This window comes from Monocercomonoides exilis (genome assembly GCF_001643675.1).
Source record: "Monocercomonoides exilis strain PA203 chromosome Unknown scaffold21-1407046, whole genome shotgun sequence".
Taxonomy (NCBI): Eukaryota; Preaxostyla; order Oxymonadida; family Polymastigidae; genus Monocercomonoides; species Monocercomonoides exilis.
In genome coordinates, this window is record NW_027150566.1 from 907,413 (window position 1) to 931,286 (window position 23,874).

The following is a 23,874-nucleotide window of genomic DNA, read 5'->3' on the forward strand; positions in this document are numbered from 1 at the left end:
AACAGTTTTTGATTGACAATTCTACAGAATCTTCCGAGTCAATATGCCGAATATCTCCTTCCAAAAAAAGTTTTATTTTTTTTTTTATTGTTTTCTTTTCACATTTTTCTTATTTTTTTTCTTTTTTTTTATTCGTAATTGTTCAGATTCCTCACAAATTATTGATGATGATTTCGCAATTTAAAACTCGGATTCGAACATGGAACCTGATATCGATCCCCTTAGAAATTATTTTTCGCAAAATCATATCACTCCGCGTGAAATTAACGATCGTTCTGTTTTTAATCCGAGTATTCAAACTTCTGAAAGCAATCAGATGGATATCGAAAGTTCAACAGAGGATTTTCATGACAATTCAACATATTTAGTTTTAACACGGTCTCAAGCTTATTTTGATAACGATTGGTTTTCATTTGATAATCCAAATGAATCCTTGACAATGAGACAGACAAACAATTCAATGATTAATGACGAGAGCAATGACAACAATTCAGTTCAAGTTTTATCTGGAAACAACTCTGATATAATGAATACTTCGGATGTAGAAAAATCATCTCAAGTTGAACTTTCAAATACATCAGAAGACAAATCTTTGTTAACAAGTCTTGCACTTCCAAACTTAGGTAATACATGCTGTTTAGCTTCACTGATTCAAGTATTTCGATCTGTCTTCAAATATGGAGGAGTGTTTAATATTCGGAAAGGGAAAATCGATAAATTTCATGCACAGTTAAACTCTCTTGTCAATAATAGCTTTGATAAGTTGAATCCATCTAATTCAAATTTTAAAAAATCATGGAACAAATTATTTGCGAAAAAATGGGAGAAGAATCATAATTTGAGACATGATGATCAACAAGAATTTTACATTTCGTTTTTTGATTTTTGCCAAAATTTATGCAGCACAACACCAAAATTGAATAATAATATAAAATCAACATTCAGCTTTCCAAAAATTTGTTCAAAATGCAACATTCGATCTGAAGGTCCAAAAGAAATTTCATCGTTAATAAGATTGCAAGGTCACAATATTGTTGATGCCTTCAATGATGCATCCATTATGAATTCGGATAATTCAAATAACAAAGAAGCATACTGTGAGCTTTGTAGTCAAAACACATATCATGATTCTTTTTTGAACATCGAGAACTTTCCAAAATTTTTATTTATTTCATTGGAAATCCCCAGTGGCATTCAGTATTCAAACACGCGCGTGCATCAAAATATCAGTTTCTCTAGCATTCAAGGGAAACAAGTTTTGAGTGACATTCATAATTTAAACGCTCACAATTACACTCTGATTGGACAACTATTCTACAACGGTGACAATGATAATGGTCATTTTTTTTGCTTGAGAAGAATTGATGATTCATTATTCGATTCTCTTTCAAGGCATTCAGAAAAATGGATTTTGTGCAATGATGGAAATATTTCATCAATTTCAAAACCTATAAATGAAGAAATAAACAAACATATTTCAAATGGATCAAGACCACTCCTATCAATTTTCATGCAAATTTGTCTTAGAGAAAATTATGCAGTGAATAATCCAGAATCTCCAAATTTGTTTTTTTCGAAAACAGCAAAAGAAAAATCCACTGAACATTTTAACGCTTCAGATATTCACTTCGAAGATACAAACACTTCACAATATTCTAACATTTCACACTCACATCAAAACAATGGATCCCCATTTGAGCAAATTAATATCAGTCACAATACAAATACTGCTATTCCTTCCTCATCTGCAAACAACAAACAAAAACACTTTCCATCTGATATCACAAATAATTCAACATTATCTGTTCCTTCACAATCATCACTTATTCCTCGAAGCTCACTTCAGTGTCAACATCCAATTCAGCTTCACATGTCGGAAAATAATCAAGGAGAAGAGGCTGGAAATTCATCATCTTCTGAAAGATTTTGCAACAATAACATTTCATTTCAAACAAGTCATTCACATTCATTTTCTCATGTCTATTCTGAAGAACAACAATTTAACCAATCCTCTTTTTTCACATCGTGCAATGGCAATGATACAGCCAACACTAGACCTCAAACAAGGCTCATCAACATCCCTAAGATAAAATTATATGAAAAATTCAAATTACTGAACATAAAAATGTCTGCTAGTACATTTTATAAACGAACAGCACATCTGAAACGAGCAAAAAGAAGAACTGATTTATGCGATCTGTGTGAAAAATATGAATCACTGGTCAAAAAAAAGGAAACTTTGAAATCACTTGGAAAATCTTTGGATAAAAGAGATGTGGAAACAATGGAGTTGATTCATAACCACAAGATAATTGCTCATCATCAGCAAACACATTTTCGATTCATGAAGCAGAATCTGACTAATGGAGAAGCGCTCATATTATTCGATTTCAAAGAAAACTGGATAGCTCCAATAAGACGGAATTCAGTGAGTCGTGATTTCTATGAAAAGGAGGAAATATCACATCTTTGTATAATCGTTTACAAAATTGGATCAAAAAAGAAAATTGAAAAACATATTTTCAATTATTTCTCAAATAATTTATCTCATGATTACAGGTTTACGATTGAGTGTTTGCAGAGTGTCATAATAAACCCCATTCTCAAAGAAATAACGAATTATCACTTTATGTGTGACACAGGGACACATTTCAGAAACTCAAACGTTTTACATTTTATTTTATCTGAATCTTCTCCTCAAATGAAAAACAAACGTTCTACTCTTTCTTTCTTTGGAGAAAAACATGGAAAGTGTGAGTGCGACGCTGTATTTGGATATTTATCGAGGTTAATGAACAATTTTTTAGATGATCAAACAGTGATTTACAACATTGATGATTTAGTTGAATTTTTCCAAACAAATTCATTATTGTCGAGTGCGAATAATCAAAACTTAAGCCAAAATAGGAACGAAACTTTTCGATATTTCTTAAAGTGTGATTGTTATTGAAGCAGTTTAAATCTTTAAAATCAGTTTTGTGTGTTTTTTTTATTATTAATTAGATACAATCCATCCAACAAAATACTGTGGAGAAAATTGAATATTATATCATTGAAGAAATATCTCTTCTACGAAAAAAGAGGAAACGAAATTTTTCGATCGATAGTCACACCAAAAAATTTGAGAGGAACCGAGAAAATCACTTTCAAAGAAGAGAGAAGTAGAGATGATAGAACAAGGAAAAAATTCAACAGGCCGACTGGAGAAAGTCGCTCATTATCACTGGGCGAATACACTTTTAAGATTCTTAAAGATAGGAAAAAAATGTTTTGTAATTATTTAGAGAGTGATGATTTTAATAATAATGAAGCTGTCTTTTGAGTTGAAATTGTTTTGTTTTCAATATTGAACTTTTGACTTATGTTCCGTTTGAAAAGCCTGCTGCTCAAGCCTTGAATGTCAACCGAAAGGCTAAACTTTCAAGGTACCTCAAATTTTTTCTTGAATAGTTAAAGATTTGAGGCTAGGCTGATTCCATCCTGTGGCTGTATTGTGACCGGTCCAATACAGCCACTTGAAGGCTTTGGGTCCAGAATCAGCCTCCCAGGGTGGGCTTTCTTATGGAACATAAGTAAAATATTCAATATTACTCACTTTTTTATTCAAGTCTTTTTTTTTGAATTGTGTCGACACATCTTTTTGTTTTATTATTGTTTTTTTAATGATATAAAGTCATGAAAAATTTTGTATTTTAAAAATCTTGAAAATTTGGAAAAACAAAATTTTGTTTATTATATCTTTAATTGGAATTTTTTTGGATTCAAACAATTTGTCAATGTATTTTTTATATTCTTCCATTCCTATTTCCACATATTTTTAATTTATAAATGTGCGTTTTTTTGTATGTTTTTTTGTTTTTAGTCTGAAGATTATTATTCATAAAAAGAGGATAGTATCTTTGAAGAAAAAAAATGCTTTGAACGAAAGGTTACTCAAAGAAAAATTATCTGGAGATAATAAATGGATGCAAAAATATATTTAGAAAAAGAAAAAGTTAAAAGAGGTTTCAATGAAGGCAGTGGCTTGAAAAATGTATGATCAGTCTGAGATCCAAATTTGTTTATCACATGTGAAGAGCTTCAATGAAGAAAATCTCGAAAATAATGCAAAGATAATAAATGGCTATCACATGTTTAAAGTCAGTAATCCACATAACTGAAAATCCGTTTTTTCTTTTGTTGGTTTCAAACAAACGTACAAGAGTGATGATGCTCCAAGACGATATACAAAGATACTGACTGAATTGCGGAGTTAATCAGAATTTGATACAAAATAATTGAAATAGGACAACAGATATTTTATAAGTCAAGAAAATCTTGTTTGAAATTATCGAACATTTTTCAAAAGAAGAAATGAAAAGAAAGCATAGATAAGTGCATTATCTGAAATTCAAACTTTTCAGAGAAATTCAACAAACTGAAACTGTTCACCTAACAGATTCTTTTCGAAATATTTCATCTTCTGTAAGTTGATAATAAATGAATTGTTAAAAAGTGACCTGAATCGACATTCAAGGACAGAACACTGCCTATAAAAATTATACAGAAAAAAATATTATTCAAACACCTGAATTCCTGATAGAAGATGAAATAATTGGAAAAAATTGTGCTGAATCATTATTAACATAAAATAAATGAATTATTCTCAAAGCTTGATATTTGTAAAATAAATAACATCTAAAATAATCATAAATAAACAAGTTCACACAAGTCAACATTTGTCACATGTTATAACTGATATAGTAAATTTGTTTGAAATAAAAAAGTGTTTTCGCAAATGTTTCCAAAACTTATGGGTTTCAAAAAAATATCAAGTTGATTAATGTTTAACTTTTTTAATGAAAATACAGTTTTTCAAAACAATAGTAATTTTTTGATAAATTATTGTCACATAAAGTTATTTTTTGTAAGGTTTTAAGTGCGACATTTAAGAGACCGAAAAATAATATGATTTCAAAAATAATCACCCATATTATTTGTTTTAAAATTATTTTCATTGCGTATAAGCTTCTATATGAAGCAATATGAGAAAAAAAAATTTAGGATCTAATAAAAAACGGGGTACTAATAAAAATTTGACCCTAAATGATGTTCGAAATACCGCATTTTTCTTTTTGTGTTATAAGTCCGTTGCAAAATGAATTGCTTGTATTGCGACAAACGCTGTTGCCTAATTTTTAACGTTTTTTACAAAATTCAATGAATAAACTGATATCAAGGATGAAAAATGTAAAATTTTAAATTGATTCAAGAAGGAACGCTAACACAAGAGAATCATTGATTGATGAATAATATCATTGCCTTCTACCAAATAAAGTCATCATCAAATTTCGAGTCTTTCGTTTTGATAGTTCTCTCTTTCTCTCTTTCTCTCTCTCTCTCTCTCTCCTTTTTTTTTTTTTTTTTTTTTGTTTGTTTGTTTGAAAGGAGATGGATAGTCAAGAATCATTTTCACCTCAAAAAAGCTTATCCTTTGTTCTCTGCAGGGAATGGTTCACAAATTGTGCATCAAGTTATCTGTCAAGAAGTTTAACTTCTTATTCTCTTTCGAATCTTTCTTTTGCGAATTGCGCAATGTAGCAATTTATCATATGTCTAAATTTTTATGAAAAGTTCCTTTTGTTTAATTTTCAAAGAAAATAAAAATTTCGTATTTCGATCAAATTTTTGTTCCCACTCACCAAATTTCGCTGTCATTAAAACGATAACTTGACAATGTTATTATTTCCATCTTAGTGAAGTTTCGTAAGTGGGAACAGAAATTTGATCGAAATATAATATTTTTTCTTTATTTGAAAATTAAACAAAAGGAACTTATCAAAAAAATTTTGACATATCTCTATTTCCATTTTCCGCTTCTCATCCACTGTTTCTGACTTTCTTCTTCAAATTCATTCAATTCCTTGTTCTTCATCCCCCTTTCCTCTCAACGAACAGAATTAAAAAAATACTCTGATATCTTTTCCATAAATCAGATTTTGAAAAAAAAAGGATAAAAAAAAGGAGAGAGAACATTACATACCAATAGTGAGAGAAATTATTACAATTTGTAAGGATTCTGTGAAACGATGTGAAACGATGTGAAAAGATGTGAAAAGATAATTCAAAAGATTTCTCTACCTCTACCAAAAGAACAATTTAAAAAAATAGGAAAAACAGATTTGCAAAGAAAGAAAGAAATATTCACTTGTGTTGTGATAAAGATAAAGGTTATGAAATGGGCACATAGAAACTTATAAACGAAAGACATATTTTATTGTGTCTATCTTATGGATAACATAAAATAATGCAGGATATGTAAAGAGAGATGATGTGAGTATTCATGGAAACCATTCAGGTGATATGAACAATACGATTTCCACAAGTTAACGACAAAAGATTTTTAATATTTTTAAAGAAGATAAAAAGTGCATAACTTGATTTTTATTTATTGATATTTTTTTTAATTTTTATTTTATTTTATTTTATTTTATTTTATTTTATTTTATTTTATTTTATTTTATTTTTTATTTATTACTGTCCCGCACGTTGAACAAGAAGTATGTGGGCTTCTTCCAGTTGCGAGTCCAGTTCATCGCCATCCTGAATGATCTGGCAAACCAACGACTTCTTCAGCGCTAGCAGCATCCCCGTGATCTTGTCGGCCTTGTCCGGAAAGCGGCGCTCGGCTCGGTCGTAAATAAACTCTCCAATCAGCTCCTTCTGCTCGTTTTCATCTTTCCCGTTCAGCTGCGACAGATCAAATCCTCCGTTCACTGCGCTCGACGGATACACTGGTCCTTCCAAAGACGCTATGGCAGATTCCTGTGCGGATTCTGCGGATAAGGCTTGGGCAGCTGACTCTGTTGTCGCAGCAGTTTGTGGTGATGACTCACGCATACTTGAGGCGTCTGAGGGAGATGGCTGGGCATTGGCAGCAGATACAGGCACAGATGATTGTACAGTTGATGCTGCCGAAGAAGAAGAAGACGATGATGATGAAGGCACAGACGTTGGCGGGGCCTGCTGAAGAAGATACCCTGACGCGCCAACAAACTGCGGCTGCATAGACTGATACTGCTGAGGTTGCTGAATGTTCTGTGGATATTGCGCCATTTGCATCTGTTGCTGTTGCTGTTGTTGTTGTGCATTCGCTTGCTGATACATCTGAACAGGTTGTCCCGCAGGATAACCAGATCCTCCTCCTCCTCCTCCTCCATTGCTCATCTGCACAGGCATTTGCAGTGCCAACATCGGAGTTCCGTTCGGAGCCACTTGCAAAGCCACAGTCTGCACAGGTTGCATAGACTGCATTGAGGACATAGCTGGGACAGGCGAGATTGGAGGCATCGATGACATGGTTGGAACAACATGAGCTGAAGTGGGGTTGACACCAGCAGGAACAGCCGCAAAAGCAGAAGGCATCGGAGCAGGCTGGGCCATTCTTCCTCTGTTTCTGAGGTGCGGAGGAATTGCAGCTTCTGGCTGTAGCACTTGTAACTGCATCTGGATCGGCCCATGTGCATTTGCTGCTGGTCCTATCTGACCAGGCATCGACTGAGGCGCTGGATACAGCTGTGGCTGAGGCTGCATCTGCCTCTGAGCGTTCTGTTGTTGTTGTTGTTGTTGCTGCTGCTGCTGCTGCTGAGGGAAAGGAGCAGGAAGTGGATGTGGATAACCTTGCATTTGCGGCTGTGGAAGCGGATAGACGCCTTGCTGAAATTGAGGTTGAGGCTGTTGTTGTGGTTGTGGCTGTGGCTGCATCTGAGACTGATACGGCGGTTGCTGAATCTGCTGGAGTTGCGGTTGTGGTTGTGGTTGTGGCAGAAGCTGGCTATGTATCTGGGTCTGGCTCTGATATTGGGATTGCACCTGCGTCTGCGGTCGAGCTTGGTAGTGTGGTTGAGGCTGAGGCTGAGGCTGAGGCTGGGGTTGTGGTTGAGGGTAAGGATGAGTTTGAATTTGAGCTTGCGACTGAGGTTGTTGTAGTTGTGGTGGTTGTTGCTGTGGATGTGGCTGTGGTCGAGATGGGTTGTACACCAAAGAGTTGTAAGTTCTCTTTGGATAAGGTTGCTGCTGACGACGCATTCCTGTTGGTGGATACTGCTGCTGATGAGGCCCGGTTTGTTGTTGTGGCTGCTCCGCTGGTAGGTATCGGCTCTGTTCTTCTTCAAATCGCTTTGGCTTTCCATAGCTCAAGCTTCCCTTTGCTTGCATCCTTCTGTCCATTTCCATTCCTCCTCCAATCCCGCCTCTCATTTGTGCCGTACTGCCCGGCACTTGTTTGAACGATTGGTACATTCTTTGGTCATCATGATATGAGTCAATCACTTCCCCTCTTCCCATTCCTCCATCGGCTCCAACTCCACTTCCACTGGTGTTGCTTCCTGGAGCGCCATACTTCATTCGTCCGTATGCCATCCCTCTCATTCGCTGCTGGCTCCTCATTTGTGGATTGCTCGCAGGCTGCATTTCATCCGATCCTGCACCCATCAGTCCATAGTCTCCACTTTCATCAACAGCAACAGCAGCCCCATCTTCCATCCCACTCCTCCCTCCTAACGGCATCGACACTCTCCTCTTCATGCCTATCCTCCCAGCACTGGCTCCTCCTCTGCTCATCCGAACTTTCCCTCCTCTCATCGATCTCATCTCCCTCATTCCATACATGTCTTCTCCTTCAAATCCTTCGAACTGAGAGGGATCTCCATACTGATCCTGTTCCATACCTCCGCTCATAAACCCCATGTCATCTGCTTCGTTCATCATCCCCATCCCCATCCCTGCTCCCATGCCCATACCCATTCCCATGCCTCCTGCTCCTCCCATTCTCATCCCTCCCCGTGATAGTCTCATGCCTCGTGCTCCTCTCATGGGTCTCATTTTCTCCATCCCTCCTGCTCCGCCCATTGCTTCCATTGATCCCATTGTTCCAATTTCGCCAGCTGTACCCATATATCCCCTCTCATCGAATTCATCAATCATTCCTTCATCAGATCCCATCCCAAATCCCATTCCCATCCCTCCCATGCCTCCCATACCCATACTCATTGGCATTCCAAGTGATAATCCCATCATCGATCCATCAAGTTGTCCATATATTCCGTCCATTTGTTCCATCATTGGCATCTCGCCAGACATATCCATGCTAGCGCCAAGAGTCATATCATCTATCATCTTTATGCCCATTGCAAACCTGTCAATCAAGGAATTCATTCCCCCATCGTTTTCAACTTTCCCCATCATTTGCTTAAATGCTCCTGTTACTTCGTTTTCATCCGATTTTCGAGCTTTAGATAGCAGCTGAAGTTGTTTTTTGTGCTCTTCTCTTGCCGCGCGAGAATGATACTTCGTAACTAAAAAGAAAACTCCTTCATAAGTCTTTTCATGAAGAGTTTCCAACGCTTTTTGTGCCTGTTCAGCAGTTTCCATAAATATTGTTGCACTTTGAGACTGAGATTCTCCATCCTTTGGGTTCATAAGGCGAATTGAAGGCTTCCCAAAATCAGAAAAAATTTTGGTCAACTTTTCTTTTGAAACACCTGGAGTCACCCATTGAACAATAAGTTTTGCATCTTCAGGAATTGTCATTGGATTATGAACAGTTCGAAGAGATGATCTTAACGAATTATGTTGCAATTGTTGCCTTTGTTGCATTGACGTTGATGTCGTATTTGCATCATTTGTCCCTAGCAACATTGACTGCAGTGGGCTCTGTTGTTGAATGAGCGCTTGCTGGATCATCATTGGATTGACTTGCCCCAATCCTTCCATTTCGTTGGCTGAAAGCATTTTGGTGTTATCTGGCGCACGAAATCCATCTGTAAACATTGGTTTTCTTTATGATATTTTGTACAACTAAAGAGATAACTGCAAAATTACGACAATCAATGCAAAAGATCAATCCAACCATTTCTTTTCATAAATAATCAACATTTGATCAAACCTTAAGCATATATTTCTATTTGAATGTCTTTTCCACAAAAAGAAGATTTATCCGGCTATAACTTTGTCAATCAAGCAGGTTGGCTTCAATTTTGTTGTTTTAATTTTATCTGATTTCGTAATTAGATATTTGCCTTAAATTTCTCCAGAACTTCGAAGATAAACTTGGAGAAAAAAAATATCAAAAAATATTACTTCAAATTGCAAAAGGAGAAGCAAATGTATTACCCATATATCTAGATGATATAGATGAGGTTTTCATCAATTGTATTATTTGATTCAATTTTCTTTGTTTATTTTTAATCAACTTCACTTCAAGTTTGAAAATTTATCTGGAGGCGATGAGAAAGACAGACTTGCTGATAGAATAGAACAAAATATAAATAGATATATTTCTATTTTTCAAGAAATTGCTGATCGTATATTGCCAGCGCAAGAACTGGAACATTTTCAACCTACTGAAGGAGACAAGCGCGAAACTTATAGACGTCACAATCTTCTAGAATTAGCACAAGCGGATAATAGAGCACAACAAGGAGAAGGTGATGAAGTGCAGCCAGGGCCTATTAGAAAAAGTCTGATTCCTCCTGCTTTAATGCGAAGATATGAATTGAGATTTATACCTCGTCAAACAATGAAACCGCTTCTCATGAGAAAAGTTATGGCTAATCAAATTGGGCATTTCGTTAAGGTTCGCGGAGTTGTTCTTCGATCAACGCCCGTTCATCCATTGATAAGAGTTGCGACATATCATTGCTCTGCTTGTGGATGCAATGTGTATCAGGAAATTAATGCAAGGCAGTATACTCCTCTTAGCAACTGCCCAACAGAAATGTGCAGAACTAATCGAACAGTTGGAACATTAACATTCGAACCCAGAGAATCAAAATTTGTGAAATTCCAAGAAGTCCGTCTTCAAGAGCTTACATCTGAAGTTCCGGTTGGGCATATTCCTCGCCACCTGACAGTATTTTTAGAAGGAGATTTGACGCAAAGTTGTCTTCCTGGTGATGTTATTGCGATAAGTGGAGCATTTCTTCCTCTCCCAGCAACGGGCTTCAGGAAATTGCGGATGGGTCTTCTTGTTGATACGTATCTTCAAGGGCAGCACATTGAAAAAATCAAGAAAACAGGCGAATTAAACGACGAAGAAAATCTGAAACTCGCAGAAGAAGAGGAAGAGCGGGACAAAGAACAAGAAGGACTCGAGTTGGGGCTGAGGCTGTTGAGAAGCGAAGAGTCTGGCTCGTCTTCGGCAATCGTCCCTGCAAGTGGCGCTCCACAGCGTTCGCTGATGAGCCTGGAAGACAGGCAGCAGCTTTTGTTGCAGCGCAGGATTGAATATCTTCGTAATCACAGTGAAAACATTTACGAACAACTGGCAGCTTCAATAGCACCGCAGTTGTTTGGTCTGGTCGATGAAAAGAAAGCGATTCTGCTTCAAATGATGGGTTCGCCAACTGTTATTGCAGAGGACGGCATGTTGATTCGAGGAGATATTCACATATGTTTCATGGGAGATCCTGGTGTGGCAAAGTCACAGCTGCTGAAAGCTGTGTGCGATCTCGTTCCTCGCAGCGTGTACACAACAGGAAAGGGATCAACAGGTGTTGGTTTAACTGCAGCTGTGCTGAAGGATCCGATGACTGGGCAAACGATCTTGGAAGGTGGGTCGCTTGTGATGGCTGATCGGGGTGTTTGCTGCATTGATGAGTTTGACAAGATGGACGATGCAGACAAGACCGCCATTCACGAAGTGATGGAGCAGCAGACTGTGTCCATCGCAAAGGGAGGAATTACAACAACGCTCAATGCACGAACAGCTATTCTTGCTGCGGCCAATCCTGCTTTTGGGAGATATAACAGACGCCGATCGCCGTGGGAGAACATCAACCTTCCTCCGGCTTTGCTTTCACGGTTTGATCTGCTGTTCCTGATCATCGACAAGCCAGATTTTGAGAGAGATTTGGAGCTTGGGCGGTATATTGGCACAGTCCACAGAACAAAGAGATCGCCTTTGATGCAAAAAGATGCACTGATTTCAATGCTTCCAGACATTGACGATGTTCTGGGAACTGAAGAAGATTCAGCAAAGGGAGATGAACAACTTCCTGAAGAAGAGGAGGAGGAGAAAGGGAAGAAAGGGAAAGGGAAAGGGAAGGGAAAAGATAAAAGCAAAAGAAAAAATGTTCAATCAACAACCAGCGCACGCATCATTCCTTCAAACACACTTATTCCACATTCACTTCTTTCAGCTTATATCGAACGTGCTCGTCGCCTTCAGCCAGTTATTCCTGCAGCTCTGTCAGACTCGATTTCTGAGCTGTTTGTGGCGATGCGAAGAGAAGAAGTAGAAAGCGACCGCCCTCAAACATACACATCTGCACGGTCGCTTCTGGCGATTCTTCGACTTGCGCGTGCGTTGGCGAGAGTGTGGCTGAGGAGCGAAGTGACGCCTGATGATCTGAGAGAGGCGAAGAGACTTGTTGACTCGAGCAGGGCACAGCTGCAAACTGACGATGAGAGAAGAGGAAGAAAAGCGAAAGAGGAGCTGAGCAGAGGAAGTGAAATGTACAATCTTCTGAGAGACATGATGGAGCAAGAAAGAGAAAAGGAAGAGATGCAGATGGGAATTAAAGAAATGGAAATGGAAAAAAGAAAGAGAAAAAAGAAGAAGACTGTGATTGTGGGTGCTGGTATGGGTGTGCTTCAGTTTGACGAAGATGAGGACGAGGACGAATACGATGAAGTTGATGTGATTGGAGACGAGGAAAGTGCGAGCAGTCGGAAAAATGCGGTGCGTTCTGGAAGGGCAAAGGAGCGTGTCAGCAGCATTTCACGTCACAGTGCTCAGTCGATGATGGTGCAGAAAGGTTATTCTGTAGAGGCGTTTAACCAGTTTTTGGAGGAGTATGTTGAGTTGGGCATCCTTGTTGTAACTGATGATAAGAAGACTATTATTCTTGCAGAAGATTAAAAAAGCTTGCTGTTTTTTTACAGCAAGAAAGAGAAGATGTTCGTAAAGTGTTGTTTAGAGAAGAGGAAATGTTCATTTCGTATTTTATAATAATGCCAATCATGTCACTTTTATTCCATCTCTTCCATCTTTTATGTCATTTCTCACACAGATTAATATTCTAATCAAATATCAGCCTTTTATATATTAAACGAAAGAAGTAACTATTAAACGTTACAAACGAAAAAATCATCACTGAAAAGGTACAAAAATAAAAACTGAAACAAAAACAAAAATCAAATAAAATAAAATGAGCAAAGAAAGCTTCAAATACCTCGGGTGAGATGTTAGAAAATAAAAATATCATCGCAAAATAGTTATGCAAGTTAGAAATTAACATAGAAAAATGAGGAAGAAGAATACACTTCACAAGAAAAATGGTGTATTTGAATAAAAAATTTTAATATGAAAACAATTTAAATTTGATTGAAAAAACACAAATAAAATAATTTTAATTAAAATACAAAAATAGAACAAAATTATTAAAACTTCGTTTTCAACGAATTCTTTCGCAATTTCTAATATCAATTTTGATATTTTCAAATTAAAAACTGCCAAAATGTATCTTGGAACAACATTTATAATGCTTCAATGGAAAATTATTTGCTCCACTTTGGCTTTATAAATAAGTTGCTCATCAACTTGGGAGAGAGAAAAAAAGAGAAAAGGAAAGAGGAAAAGAAAGAGACTGCAATATTTCTATTTCTCGCTTTATAAATCGGAATTTTCATCATCTTTGTGGATATCATCTTTCAGACGAAGAAGCATTTGTGTTTTCCAGGGGTCAGGGCGATGAACCGAATCATAATTGGAAACAGCAGCTGAAGACTTAACTTCGTCTGCTTCATCCACAGCTTCGCAGAGGGACTACTCACATTTAAAATTAAAAAAAGAAAAGAAAAGAAAGAAAGAAATTCAATGAATTTATTCCACAAATATGATTACTTTCATTACACACTTCAATCAACTTTTTTTCATATGAATCAGACAAAGAAGGATCCATCTCTTCATAACTTCTCAACTTATCTCTCACAGAATTCCTGTCCTTTGTCATCAAATGGCATATGCATGCCTTAAACCAGCACTCTTTTGCATTGAATCGACTTATTGACTCTTCCAATTTGCTACGCTATTTTATAAAGGATAAAAATTTTTATTATTTGAAAAGAAATCAAAAAAATTAGTTATCAATAATTTTAATAACTAAAAAAGGCAAACCCCAAGCGTCTCAAAAAGTTCAGAGGCTTTTAAGTAGTTTTTCTTGTGTAAAGAATAGATAATTGCAAGCTGTTCTTGGCAACGTCGCGCAGATCTAAATATTCATTAATTTTTCAAATTAAAAAATAATATTGTTGCTCAATCAAAATGATGTAAAAAACCTATTTTTATCGTCTATTTGATACAATTCGCATGATTCTGTGTAATTCTTAATTGCTCCATCAAAATCTCCAGCTCCTTCGCGCACTTTGGCAAGTTCCATCAAGTGGCCAGCAGCTCGATTCATTGAGCCTCCTTGCTTTTCAATATCTATAGCTTTTTCTTGACAGCGAACGTAATCTGTGTTTCACAGCCAAGCATTTATTAAGGTTTTAAAGAAAAAATTACAAACCTTCGTGATTGACTGTTTTGTAAGCTTTTGCTGCTTCCAAATACTGCTGTGCAACATCATCAAATATTCTTCCGCATTTTTTATAGCTGTCTGCAGCTTTTTCAAATGCCTTTCCAGATTCCACAAACATTCTTTGAATCTTGTACTTGTTTGCCGCTTTGAAGAACATATCCCCAGCTTCATCGAAAGACGTTTGCCTAAAAAACCAAGAGTTCATTTTTTTGTCCGCATTGCGTTCGAGTTCCTGTGGGGATATAGAAATCATGTTTTGAATAATCAAAGATCAACAATATATATAATAAACTCTCAAGTTGTATGTTGAGTTTTAAATTCAATAACTTTTCCATTTAGGTATTTGCTTTTATTTCAAATAAAAGTGTTAAAATTGAATTAATAAATGTGTTTCTAGAATCAATATGCTATTCAAGTCAGTCAGTGATTTGAGATTTATTTGAGACGCAATTATGATGTGATTTACTTCAACAGGACATCGGCTTTTTTTAAAAAAATCAGTAAGTTGTATTTTTTCAATCCATTTGAAATAATATAAGTGAATATATAAGTATTTTCTGTGTATGCAGTGTAATAAATATTCGTGAGAAGAGACTTTACTGTTTTCAGAAACTTTTTTCATCCATTTCCCTCCAAACAGAAAAATCATATTTCTGATTTTTGACAAAATGATATGAGAAGGTATTCATTGATGATGATTTTCGAAATAATTTTGCTTTTCCATTCCTCGTTATTTCATTTCTTCAATTCACAGAATCTCCGTGATAATCCTTCTCCTTCTCATTCATTATTTCCAAGCTTGTTAGAATTTTGTTCGGTTTGAAAAAATCTACTTCTGAAAGTTACTCATTGTATCTTCTTGTTCATTTATTCTTCCTTTTCTTATCTGATACGATAAAACATTCAAAAAAAATCAATCAAAATGAAAACAAGTATTATTTTATAAGATACGAGAACAAGTCTTGAATCTCTTGTAATTTGTTCGTTTAGAATTCGCTGAAAATTTGTTTGATAGTATTGAAAGGTCTTGAAGTCACATTTCGACCAGATCCAAAACTTCACAACTGTGTTTTTAAAATAATATTATTGAAAATGACCTCTTCCTTTCAATCGAGATTTTCTATTTGCTTTGATATGTGCCCTTCCTTCATCAAATACAATATGGCTGGTACGCATCTTCAAGCAATGATTAATAAAAAAAATTCATAAAGATAGAGATTCAAAGTTGAATGAAGTGTCTGAAGGTGGGGGGATAGGAATAAATGAATAAGTGATGCTTCATATGCGAATGAAGAACAAATAGAACATATCAATTGCGCATAGTCAAATGTTGTTTCGAATCTTCCATCTCAATCAAAGATAGACAAAATAATCTGATGGATTATTTGATGGTCGCAGAAGATTAAAATTGATATATTTTATCCCTCCAAAACTGACAAAGATATCTTCGTATCCTTCTTCCTCATATTTGTCAAATATCTCTCGCTTGATAATGAAATAATTAGTTTCGTTCATTTCCTTATCAGCTTTAATATTTAACGTTCTTGAAAGTTTTCTGCAAAAGTTCAAGCAACGCCCTGCAAACTTATCTTTCAATGTGCAGTCATAAATGTTGCCCAAAATGATATCAATACCTCCATTTCTCAGCAAATTGTTTAAAACAACAGTTTTAATAGTACCATGGGTGCTTTACCCGCCCCCTGGTGCCAAACCCGCACCCACAAATTGAATTAAAAGTTCACATTTTGTTATATGAACACTATTCATTTTCAATCGTTGAGCAAAATAAAAATAGGACAAGTACATCATTAAATGGAGAAGTTTTATTGTTTGGTGTTTGAGATAAAAAGGCTTCGAAGTTTTTTTTAAAAATTCTTCAACTTAATCAGTTTGCGGTAATACAAGAACAAAAAAAACCAAATGGGGTACTCACTCGTTCTTCTTTATCAATAATCACTTTCAGCAGATGCAAACCTTTCAATGTGAAAAAACAAACAAACAAACCACGATGACAACGAAGAATAATACTTTTCGCGACATTCAATTTCTTTTCTGCTGAAAGATGGTGAAACTGCTCTTTGAACTGGCTTCTCCTTTTCCGGTTTTCTTCTTTCATCAATGAAGCTTTCTCCACTTGTATCATCGTTGATTATTTTGTAAATTATCATTTTCTTTTTCTTTTTATGTTTTATTTCTCTTTTATCTTCATCTGCAGAAGAGCTTGACAAAAGAATGTTGAATTCTTCACGAGAATGCTTGGTTTTTGATGTTGAAGGAGTCGAAGAAGTTTTCGCTTTTTCTATTTCTTTATATTTGGATCGAAGAAATGCAAGATGCTTTTCTGCATATTCAAGTTGTTTTTTCAATTCGAAGCTGTCCAAATCTTCTATAATTGTTGTTGAATTTAATTCGTGATCATCAGACGGAGAAGAACAGATCGATTCGTTCGGCGAAGTTGATTTTGTTGAGTTTGCTTTTTCTGAGGAATAAATATCTGATGGTATTGATGAAGCTGAAACACTTTGCCTTTTTGGTGGAGAATAGCTTCCAAAAAGTTCTTCACGCCAATCTTGAGACGAAGAATGAAGATCTTCTTTCGATGGAGAGGCTCCAATAGGTGCTCCAGATACGCGAGAGAGAACGGGAGCTGCAGCAACAGGCCAGACTCCTGTCTTAATGAATGCTGCCTTCACTGTTGATGGAACACAAGCTGCAGCCAAGGCTTCGGGGAGAATTTCTGCAAGTTGGGCTCGATAAGAAGGGAGAGAAAATGGAGAAGGAATAACAAATTTGTTATTCAAAGTGGATTTTAGTCGAGAAAAAACACATGAGTCACACGGCTGAAGCAAATGTGTCATATTAGGTGGGAATTTTTTCAGAATGATGAAATTTTTTTCAGCTGCTTCAATTACAGTTTCGTCATTGTGAGTTGAATGATTATCCATTAATAAAAGTGCACGATGAGAACTTGTAGGTTTCACTTTCTCCGCGATTAATGGAATCCAGTAATTAATCATAATGTACTTGAAGATATCCTTAGTGATCCACCCGGAAGATGAAAAAATATATCTGATATCAAATGAAGAAAGTGTGCGAAACTCTTTCGGGAGTGTTTTCTTTGGCCATAGAAGAAATCGCGGTAATGAGGATCCGTCAGCGCAGATACAAAGGCATATAGTTGCATTCGGGACTTTCGGAACGAAGGGAACTTGTGGAGGAGTTTGACTTTTTAGGCAAACAACCAGTTTGTTCGATGATTCCCCACATGAGATAGACGATTCATCAAAATTGAATATATCCGCAGCTGTGATATTGTATTCCGTAACAGTGCTTAACAATTCTGAAAACCATCCTCTGATATTTTCTGGTGACTGCGCTGATATTTTTGCAACGTCCGTGTGCCTTGCGATTGCAGCCTTCAAAACATCACTTCGTTGAATTAATTTATATGCATATTTTTTGTTGATTGTTTTGAATTCTTGCTTCGGTTTTGATGATTTTTCTATTTGATCCACACACTTAGCAACATGAAAATGTTACAAAAACAAATTAATAAATAATGCAAACCATGTTTTGCACATCGCGAATTCGAACTATTGTCTGATTTGATAAAAGGACTAGCACCTGGTTCTCAATTTCTTCCAATTGCTCGTTCGTAATTGCCTGAGGGTGCCCATTCCTTCCAGCTTCTCTGCCAGCTCTTTCCGCTCTTATACCTCTTTTCCATGCATCTTTTGACACAACCTTTGCTTTTATGGCAGTTGAATATTTCACTTTAAAACTTTTTCGAATTGCGAAAAGCTTTTTCGATGGGGATTTGAATGATCGATATTCCTTGGTTGCAAGAACTCTGTGCAACTGAGTTGATGATAATTCAGGTTTTTCAGTCATCTTTATTGGGTGTGATCAAGCATATCAAAATTTCTTTTGTTGTCATTTTGAATCAAAGATAACGTTAACAAATTTCGTTGTCTGACATACAAAGCGAATAATATTGAACTGGTTTATTATTTTCACTAGCTCTGAAAAAGTTGCGATAAATATAGTCTTTGGATTAAAGAAGAAACTGGCTTAATTTTGAAAGAACAAAAATTAACGGAGATTGAGCAAAAGCAAAACTTGGATTGTTGACATCATTTTTAGCTGTTTTAAAATAGTTTTCAATAGTTAAACATCTAATTGTGTTTTGAAAGCTCATTCAAATATGAATAGGGTGCGGGTTTGGCACCAGGGGGCGGGTAAAGCACCCATGGTATATAAATTTGATGTTTGAGATATGCAAATCATTAAAAGCTCAATGGAGTAGTTATTTTCTATTCTACACAATTCAATTATGAACTTTAGCAACACCTCGTGTTCGTTTCCCCATTTGATGTGGAACAAAAAAAGAAATGCACGATATTGCACCACCCTTGAATAATCTGAAATTCTTTAGTACGTTTCAATTCGCTTTGTTCTTTCTTCCAATTCACAGTTTTTGTCAATTCATTTAATGTATTTGTTGCTTCTCTCACAAAATGCAAGTCTTCCACAATTATGTTTGCAATTTCTTTTGTTCTATATAATCTATTGATTAAAAAATTCCAGGAAAATTGATATGCAAGCTGCGTCAGATTATGATGTTCTTGATGATACTTGATGATTTCTGTGATATCTTTCAGATACAGATCTTTTTCAATTTCCTACCCAACAAAATAAACAATAAGTCAATTCGTTAAACTTTATAAAGGATTCCACACTTGAACAAAGCAAATGCTTCTCAATGTCAGCAAAGCCATTTCCACTTCTTTTTGTGTTTTCGTTTGTTCTTCTTTGACCGAAGCTGCTTTCAAAGAGCATTGCACGCTTATTGAAATCAATTCTTTTGGTATTTCGTTGAAATATTGTGAAAGAATATTGCATTCGCAAAGATCAATCAGCAATTTTTCATTCTTCACTTTATTTTTCTTCTGTATTTCGTTAAAAATCATCTTTTCAAATCTTTTGTGTAGTAATGAATATTTATAGCATTCTGTTCTAATTCTTTTATGTGATATGAAATAGCCTATGCATTTTAACAGTAAAAACGCGTTTTCCAAAGATATTTTCTCTTCTTCAATATTTTTGTCAATTTCATCAAATTTTTCTTTTGTAAATAACTGATTAAATTCTTCCACATTCAAATCTTCGATTAATGGATCCATTTTTCCAATTTCTATTTTTTGCGCTTCGCCATCAAGATGTTCTAGTCCAATGAACATCTCTCGAAGAATAATAACAAAAAACCATAGTACATTAGTTGTAAATTTAAATGTAACAACAACAAACTGTTAAGCTTTTCTATTTGAGACTTTATTTTCATTTATTTCCAGTAATAATGCGGTAAAGAAAATGAATTTAAAATATGGAAAAACAGCATTTAAATCAAAGGTTTGAAAGTTCAAAGTTTTCTGCATATAACTTATAATGATAAATATTATACCCGTTCTGACATTCACATTCAACTCAAAATTCAAAGTCAATAAAATTGATGAAAGACAACAACAATTTAAAAATATGGGCAAATTTTTTATTTCTTTTTTCTGAAACTATTCCAGATATTTTTTTAACTAACATTTCTTGGTGTTATCTTCTATGCAGTTTCAACGTTTAAATCTGGAATTTTTTTTCAAAGTTTGGAGAATGAAGTGTTTTTTTTTTTTTTTTTTTTTTTTTTTTTTTTTTTTTTTTTTTGTGAAATTGAATATTTTGATCAAGTTTTCAAAAAAATGAAAAATCTATCTTTAAAAGGTTAGCAGAAATTTCAAAACTGGAAAACCAAAATGTTGCAAAGAATACATTAAAAAGAAGAACAAAAAAGAAAAAAGAAAACAAAATTATTGAAACCAATTTATTATTAATAGTAATTTCTCTTTTTTTTTTTTTCTTCACCTTTGCACAGCCAACAAATCTCCATTCATTTTATTCGTTTCATCGAATTCATCAAGCGTTAAATGAAATAGTGGAACATTGGATAAATCCGATTTCAACAATGGAACTGATGTCGATGCCTGTGGCAAAACACAGCAAAGTCCATGTGCCACGGTGGAGTATGCTCTCGGACCCATTGCTCCCTTCAGCGATGCATCCCTCTCTCTTCTCATCTCCACTTTCACTCCCACAAACACTCTCACATTCCGTTCTCCAAATACAAAAATTAATGGAAAAGATGTATTTTTTCAGGTTCTCATATAAATTTCTTCTAATTCTGATGGCTTTTCATTTCACTTTGCATTCATGAATTTTCGTCTTCTTTTCAACAAGAGAACATATCATCACTTTTCTTTTGAGAAGTCTAACATCGGATCGCGTAAAACATATTTCTTTGAAATTTCCTCTTCTAGTTTTTCTTCTCCATCAAAAGAAATAAAACTCGTTGCTTAAATAAATGTTTTCTATTATTCTTCTCTTCAAAAAAATATCTTTCGATAATATCAGCAAGCTCTTCAAAACTTTCAATTTTTTTTGTTATACCCATTTCACCTTTTTTGTCCGCTGCAGAGGCATTTATTTCATAGAATTATCCTTCGATTGTTTGTATTTTTACAAATTTCTATTCCTCTCTTTGTTTCATCTTCGATGGCCCACTGAATTCGCATGACATTATGCAATCTCTCGAAGACCATCCACATAATCATTCACCACAAATATCCTATCCTGTCCTGCTCCTTCTGTTTACTGTGAATTCTTTCAGCTTCCAAATGAAAAAAGTCAGATTCGATCTTCATGGATTGCGTACCAGATGATCGACTATTCTTGATTTGAAATTGGATCACTTCCATTGACATATAATTTATACAGATATTCCATGATAGAATAAATATTCCTTTAGTCTTTCTGAATGTGAATGAAAGTGAGAAACGATGTCGAATTCAAGGGGAGTTGAATAAAAGAGAATGAGATGAAGAGAGAGCAGGAAGTTTTAGTGGAGGAAGTGATCTAGGAGCAGCAGGATTAGCAGAAGATAGAAGTTAAGCTTGGAATTGCAGTGAAGGAGAAAAATATGTTCTGAAAGAAGGAGGAGATTTCTGCTGGAAGTTCAAAAACAAGGAAGAATTGGCTTGTGAAGAAGAGCATTGAGAAAGAGGATGAAGAGCAATGTTCACATTTGAAGCGAAATCAGCACATAATTAAAAGGCACAACCAAATTGAGCCCAGGGTGTTTCTGCATCAGATCCATTGCCATAAAATTCAGCGAAGCGAAGTGAGACTCCAACTTTGAGAACGACAGCGAAGAAAACAGTTTTGATAGCGCATCTCTTTTTCCGGTTACGCTACTGTGACTGAATGTTCTTATCCCCTTCTCTTTCTGAAACAGCAAAGGTGATCCTTTTCCTGCTCTTTTCCTTCAATTCCTGTGCGTCGCTTCTGCTTTGTTCTCTTCATACGGCCAGCCGTCCCCTGTACCTATGATCCACCATTCGTCTTCATAAAACTCTTCCACTCTTCTTGGGAATGGTGTCAGAATCTCGGGAAGCTTCTTCTCTCGTATGTCGTCTTCTATATCTTCATCAATTCCAGTCAAGTTGCATACTTCTTCTTTTTTTTCAGATTATTTTTTCTTAAAATTTGATATACGCTTCATCTTCCTAGCACCTGAAACAACTTGTTTGGAATTGTTCATTTAATCCTCCAATATTACTTCTTCGTTTTCATCGTTGTTCTTGCAATCATCTTCTTCATCCCCATCTTTCGTGTTATTTTCATCGCCTTCATCTTTTTCCTTGTTTCCACATCCCCAAACTCTTCCATACCCCCTCCTCATTCTCCTTCTCTTCCTCATCTCCTCCTTCTCCCTCGCTTCGTTTCCAATAAATACATACTTTGCCTTTTCCTCCAGCCCAGAATCCAGTCATCTCCTCTGCTCTTCTTCGATCTTGGTTATCTCATTCACCAGCACTTCCTCGGATTTCCTCCGCTCCTCTGCTTCTTTTGTCTTTCGTATTCCATCTTTCTCTCCTTTCAGAATCCCATTCCCTTCTCCTCCTCTTTCTCCTCCTCACCACCAATCATCCAAATCCCATGGCTCGCTGCATATGTTGCGTTGTTCAGCAAGAGTTCTGCAGATCAATCACATCCCTCGTGTCTGAAACGCTCCTTCTCGCTAACACATTTGTATTGCATAATCTGCTCTTTCCAAAAATACCACAAGGGATGGGCAGCAAGAAGGAGGAAATAGAAGAACAAGGAGAGGAAGAGGAGGAGCTTGGGTTCAGTTATGTCAAGAGATTTCTGTGCGAGAGAAGAGGAGAATGTAGCTGGAGATGAATGAGAGAGTGGCTCTGGAGAAGTTCCAACAAGAACAGAAGGGGCAGACAATTGTGTGTGTGGCAAGGAAGAAAAAGGAGGAGAAGCAAATGTTGAGGAGGCTGTGATGTTTTGAGTGTGCAGCTGGGCAGATGAGAGTGTGCTGCCGAACGAGTAAAATGTTTGCTGCTGTTCATCATCATTTTCATCACCTCCCTCTTCTCTTTCCCTGTCCCTCCTCCTCCTTTCCGTTGCTGCATGTGCAAGTCTTGTGTCGAAAGCATCAATTTGCGATGTTCAAAACTCGTCTTTCTCCTTCGTCTTCGTCTTCGCCTTTGGCTCTTCCTGCTACCTCCTTTTCCTCTGCTCTGCGCTAAATTCACTTCTGGAATCCGCCATCTTTGCCTCTTCCATTTAGCATGTGCTTCTCTCCCTTCGCTTCTAGGCGGTGCCATAATGCGAGAAGATGGGAGCAACGTCCCTGAGAGCTCCTTCCGCTTCCCACTGCCATTCCTCCTGCGATGCCCATTCACCTCATTCACTCCGTTCAGCACAGCCTTAGCGCGGAAGCTGTATGAAGTGCTGAAGCAGAGCGGAATGCACCTCTGTGGAAGAGGATAACAGTTCAAATGAAAGCTCAGCAATCCCACAGATGGTATAGATAGCAAAAATGAAAATGTTGAGAACATGGAAATCGAATGAAGCATTATTTGGTGAGTGAAATCAAGCTGCTAATTGAACATCATATATGAATTTGAAATGTGATGATTCAAATGACATGAAATGACAGGAAATATCATTGAAAAAGAGGAGGAAGGTGAATGTTTGATGTTACAGAGAAATCCATTAAGAATCTGATGATATTTCCGAAGAAAAATATGAGAAGTTCAATGTGATGTTTTCGCTAAATGCAAAATCGTATAAAGCAAGTTGACTCCACAAGAAGACAACAATCCAAATTGCTATATTTTTGGCAATCAATCTCCAATAAATCAATAAAGTTGGATTTCTTCAAGTCAATTCACCAACTTTTTGCGATTTCCTCTCA

General features: G+C 36.1%; 5 protein-coding genes across 5 annotated transcripts; 1 reads left to right on the forward strand and 4 right to left on the reverse strand.

Moving 5' to 3' along the window:
• Positions 1-6,170: 6,170 nt before the first annotated feature.
• On the reverse strand, positions 6,171-9,810 carry MONOS_15520 (uncharacterized protein; the record flags this gene model as incomplete). Its single annotated transcript, XM_067868403.1, has 1 exon — positions 6,171-9,810. One exon carries the CDS (start codon positions 9,808-9,810, stop codon positions 6,514-6,516), a length of 3,297 nt encoding a protein of 1,098 aa, XP_067727866.1. The 3' UTR covers positions 6,171-6,513.
• Positions 9,811-9,928: 118 nt separating this feature from the next.
• MONOS_15521 (DNA replication licensing factor MCM7) lies at positions 9,929-13,072 on the forward strand. The gene is made up of 3 exons (XM_067868404.1): positions 9,929-10,003; positions 10,051-10,178; positions 10,244-13,072. The coding sequence occupies exons 1-3, from the start codon at positions 9,949-9,951 to the stop codon at positions 12,899-12,901; spliced, it is 2,841 nt and encodes a 946-aa protein (XP_067727867.1). The 5' UTR covers positions 9,929-9,948; the 3' UTR covers positions 12,902-13,072.
• MONOS_15522 (putative N-ethylmaleimide-sensitive factor attachment protein, beta) lies at positions 13,063-14,814 on the reverse strand (the record flags this gene model as incomplete). The annotated part of the gene is made up of 5 exons (XM_067868405.1): positions 13,063-13,807; positions 13,899-14,069; positions 14,159-14,252; positions 14,320-14,497; positions 14,550-14,814. The coding sequence occupies 5 exons, from the start codon at positions 14,812-14,814 to the stop codon at positions 13,652-13,654; spliced, it is 864 nt and encodes a 287-aa protein (XP_067727868.1). The 3' UTR covers positions 13,063-13,651.
• Positions 14,815-16,372: 1,558 nt separating this feature from the next.
• Positions 16,373-17,578, reverse strand: MONOS_15523 (uncharacterized protein; the record flags this gene model as incomplete). Its single annotated transcript, XM_067868406.1, has 1 exon — positions 16,373-17,578. One exon carries the CDS (start codon positions 17,576-17,578, stop codon positions 16,508-16,510), a length of 1,071 nt encoding a protein of 356 aa, XP_067727869.1. The 3' UTR covers positions 16,373-16,507.
• A 5,068-nt stretch (positions 17,579-22,646) lies between these two features.
• MONOS_14043 (uncharacterized protein) lies at positions 22,647-23,533 on the reverse strand (the record flags this gene model as incomplete). Its single annotated transcript, XM_067866810.1, has 2 exons — positions 22,647-23,080; positions 23,179-23,533. The coding sequence occupies 2 exons, from the start codon at positions 23,531-23,533 to the stop codon at positions 22,647-22,649; spliced, it is 789 nt and encodes a 262-aa protein (XP_067727870.1).
• Between the last annotated feature and the right edge of the window lie 341 nt (positions 23,534-23,874).

Coding starts and splice junctions, on each gene's coding strand:
- MONOS_15521 (XM_067868404.1), top strand. CDS start 9,949: ATGTCTTTTCCACAAAAAGAAGATTTATCCGGCTATAACTTTGTCAAT. Junction 10,004..10,050: donor TAACTTTGTCAATCAAGCAG/GTTGGCTTCAAT, acceptor TTTCGTAATTAG/ATATTTGCCTTAAATTTCTC. Junction 10,179..10,243: donor ATCTAGATGATATAGATGAG/GTTTTCATCAAT, acceptor CTTCACTTCAAG/TTTGAAAATTTATCTGGAGG.